The sequence below is a fragment of the Leuresthes tenuis genome, unplaced genomic scaffold (genome assembly GCF_036924035.1).
Source record: "Leuresthes tenuis unplaced genomic scaffold, fLeuTen1.0.hap1 SCAF_21, whole genome shotgun sequence".
In the NCBI taxonomy this organism is placed as follows: Eukaryota; Metazoa; Chordata; class Actinopteri; order Atheriniformes; family Atherinopsidae; genus Leuresthes; species Leuresthes tenuis.
The window spans coordinates 1,846,527-1,849,892 of record NW_027325375.1 but is presented as its reverse complement, the minus strand read 5'-3'; the positions used below and the strand labels follow the sequence as shown (position 1 = coordinate 1,849,892).

Here is a 3,366-nt window from a genome sequence, read left to right as displayed (position 1 = left end):
ATGTTGAACCTGAAGCTCTCCTCACCACAGACCCTCCATTCTGTGACGATGGAGCCAGAGCACGGCCTTACCAGCCAGGACGAGCGTGCCCACATGAGGTGTCGGGTGAGTGTTCTGAGTTGCCTTCTACTGGCCTGTCTCTACGTTGGCAGTTTGTATGTCTGGCGGAGCAGCTTACCAAGGTATACTTCTCATCAGCTGTCATGTGGGACGACTATGCTTAAGCCCTTAACCTGGAACCGTGTGTTTTTGTGCAAAGGGACCATCCAAGTGTGATAAAGCGTCGCTGTGCCAGTGTGCTGCTGGTCTCTGCAGTGTCACCTGCAGTTTTAAAGGCATGGATGCACTGGGCTGATGTCAGTGTGAGTACACAGCTTTTTGTATCTGCCTTTAGGGCAGTTTAAAAATGTACAATAGAAATGTAAAAAACTGTTTTTTTTACTATATCTTCGATCTAACAGCCAGGCTTAGACGGACACCTGCGTGTACCTATTACAGAGAGTTGTGGGACCATTTTGCTGTTATTTTGGGTTCATTTAAAGCATCAAACAGCTCCCCTCTCTCCAGCAGAAAACTTTCTTTGTCCTTAAATAATTCATTAGTTTCAAAACTATCCTCCTGGAAGAATTCAGTGAAGAATTGAACAAAATAGAAAACAAAAAATGACTTGGAAATTAATTCCAATCACAGTCAGTCTCCAACATGTTTCAGCATGCTCCTAAAGCTGTTTACTTTGTGAAAGCTCCACAAAAAGATCAGCAAACCACAAGTTATGAGCTGCTTTTTTATTTTTTATTACCACGTTACCATGGAAACGTGACCTTGGTTCTAACATGCATCGGTTTAATTGACCAGACGTTTGAGCATGAAATGCCTATCATTTATGAATCTAAAGTGAACATAGATAGATAGATGATGCATTATCCATCACTGTCATAATTTAAATCCGTGAATTAACTTCAGAATGGTTTCATTGGTTTTTAAAAGCATGTTCTGTGTCTCCAGGTGGATGCTCCTGTGTGGGAGTTGATGGGAGTTCGTGTGGAAGGTTTTCTTCCTGCTGCCACGCTGCCATTGCTGCTGACCATGGTTAGACAGGGAGCATACAGCCCAAAGCCTGCAGAAAGCACTTTTGTATTCATCACACTGATAAATACACTTTAAATATTTCAAGAAACCATAAAAACATACTTGAATGTTGTAATTATAAAAGCATTTGATGAGCTGTGATTATGAAATCTTCATATTAGCATCTGTGACTAAGTTCTGTGCACAAAAGGAGCTCTTTGAAGAGCCTCTTCACCTCATAGAACATTTTATTTATGCTGCATTGAGGCAGTTCGGACATCTCAGGGATTTCATTTCCATTCCTACGATGATATGCCGTGACTTTACTACATCTATCAGGTTTCTGCATTTTGTGGTGAAATCCCACAGGCAATATTTAAACCACACACTGAAAAGTGTACCTATGTCTTCCAGATCCTCATCTTTAATCTTTTTTTTCTCCTTTGGATGTTATAAACATCTGATTTTATTCTACAAATCAGGTTTTTTATCTCGGGCCTCTGGTTCACTCTGCTATTGACAACCCTGATGGCTTCAGAGGGGAGCTGCAGTCTGTCCTGGGTGTGTTTGTCTTTAATAACATTTAGATATAATAAGCCTTTACTTTACTTTACGTGTGCTTCCACTGCATTGAAGTTCTTCATGAAGTCCTGACTTAATTTTGCCAGATGTTCAGTCGTGGAAGCGGTGTGTGCGTGATGCAGTGTGGCTCAGGAACCAGCTGGTGGCGCCACTGACAGAGGAGCTGGTGTTCAGAGGGGCCATGCTGCCCATGCTGGTGCCTTGCACTGGACCCACAGCTGCTGTCTTCACTGCTCCGCTGTTCTTTGGCGTTGGTATGGAGACAAAAAGATTCCCAAACTGAAAAATATTCACATTTACGACTGATTTTATTTCAAATACTTTACAGTCGACATTTGCCTCTGGAAGACCTGATGTTTACTGTTAAATGTTGATTGTGCTGGGACTAACTTGCTGTACATTTTATGTTATATATATATATGTTTGTTAGAAGTTTTTCCCCACACTTCATACTTATTTATCTACCATTCCAGCTCATTTCCATCATATCATAGAACAGCGGCGCCTTGGCAAAGACAGTCTGAGTATCATCCTCCTTGTGGCAGGTCAGTGTGTTGCTTTTACTCAGCAACAGACAAAGTAAACAGGAACCATGTGAACTGGACTGATTATGTATCGTGCTGGACTGTTGCAGGCGTGCAGTTCCTCTACACAACTGTGTTCGGTGCCTTCACTGCCTTCGTGTTCCTGAGAACCGGTGAGATGTGCAGCCAAATGCACATTTGTTTGTGAACACGTTTTCACTGCCTAGTAAAAATCTACCATCTGTGTTTCTGAAGGTCACGTTGTGGGCCCAGTTTTGTGCCATTCGTTCTGTAACAGTCAGGGTCTGCCTGACATCAGCTCTGCCCTAAAACACCCTCAACATCCAGCCGTGCTCCTTTCATACCTCATGGGTGTCCTGCTCTTCCTGCTGCTGCTCTTCCCGCTGACCGACCCCTTCTTCTATGGTGCCGTCCCAGTCTGCAGCCTGGCCCCCCCTCCAGAATCTGTATGTTAAATTTATTGTAATAAAGTTCTGAAAATGTGTTTTAAACTCTGGATTATATTGCGCATCAGGTTTTCAAATAGAGCTGTATTTTAATGAAAAATGCATGCGTGGGTCGGTGAGCTTGAGAGGAGAAAGAGTCTAGCACTCCAGACATTTCCTGCATGGTTTAAAATATTTCCTACTGTATTGAAACTCAACACTAGTACAGCTTTTCCTGGCTACCAGAGAGAAAGAGGTGTGTGTGTGCAGCTGAGAAAAACAGATGAACTGTGGAAGTGAATGAGTGAGAAGGGAAGGCGGTGGAGACTGCAGCATAAGCAGACAGATGGATAGAAAACACAGACATTGTTGGCAACAAATATCCAAGAGGAATGAAAGCAGAGAGACACAGCAAAGTAAAATCATGTTTTTAAGACAAACAAGGCAATTATAGTCAGACTTAAACAGAAAAGAGTGAAAAAGGCGATAAAACATGGCAATAGCCAGAAGCAACAAGAACAATGCCAGCAGACTAAGAAAGAAGAGAAGCGAGGAGCAGACAAGGAGAAGTAAGAAAGAATCAGGAGAAAAAAGTGGAAGGACGGGGGGAGAGTTTAGTGTCTCCCTGGAGAAATTGAAAATGTGGAGTAGCACAGCTGAGGGTGAGGGGAGAAGGTCATTCGGGGTATGTGGAAATGACAGAGAGGTGAAAGGTTGTGTTGAAGGATTAAGATTTATGGAATAAG

At 42.7% G+C, this 3,366-nt stretch overlaps 1 protein-coding gene across 1 annotated transcript; it reads left to right on the top strand.

Annotated features, from left to right (window-relative positions):
* On the top strand, positions 1-2,650 carry LOC140279558 (CAAX prenyl protease 2-like). The gene is made up of 8 exons (XM_072374714.1): positions 1-182; positions 260-362; positions 1,006-1,089; positions 1,551-1,629; positions 1,737-1,904; positions 2,124-2,195; positions 2,285-2,347; positions 2,430-2,650. The coding sequence occupies exons 1-8, from the start codon at positions 1-3 to the stop codon at positions 2,648-2,650; spliced, it is 972 nt and encodes a 323-aa protein (XP_072230815.1).
* Positions 2,651-3,366: the final 716 nt, after the last annotated feature.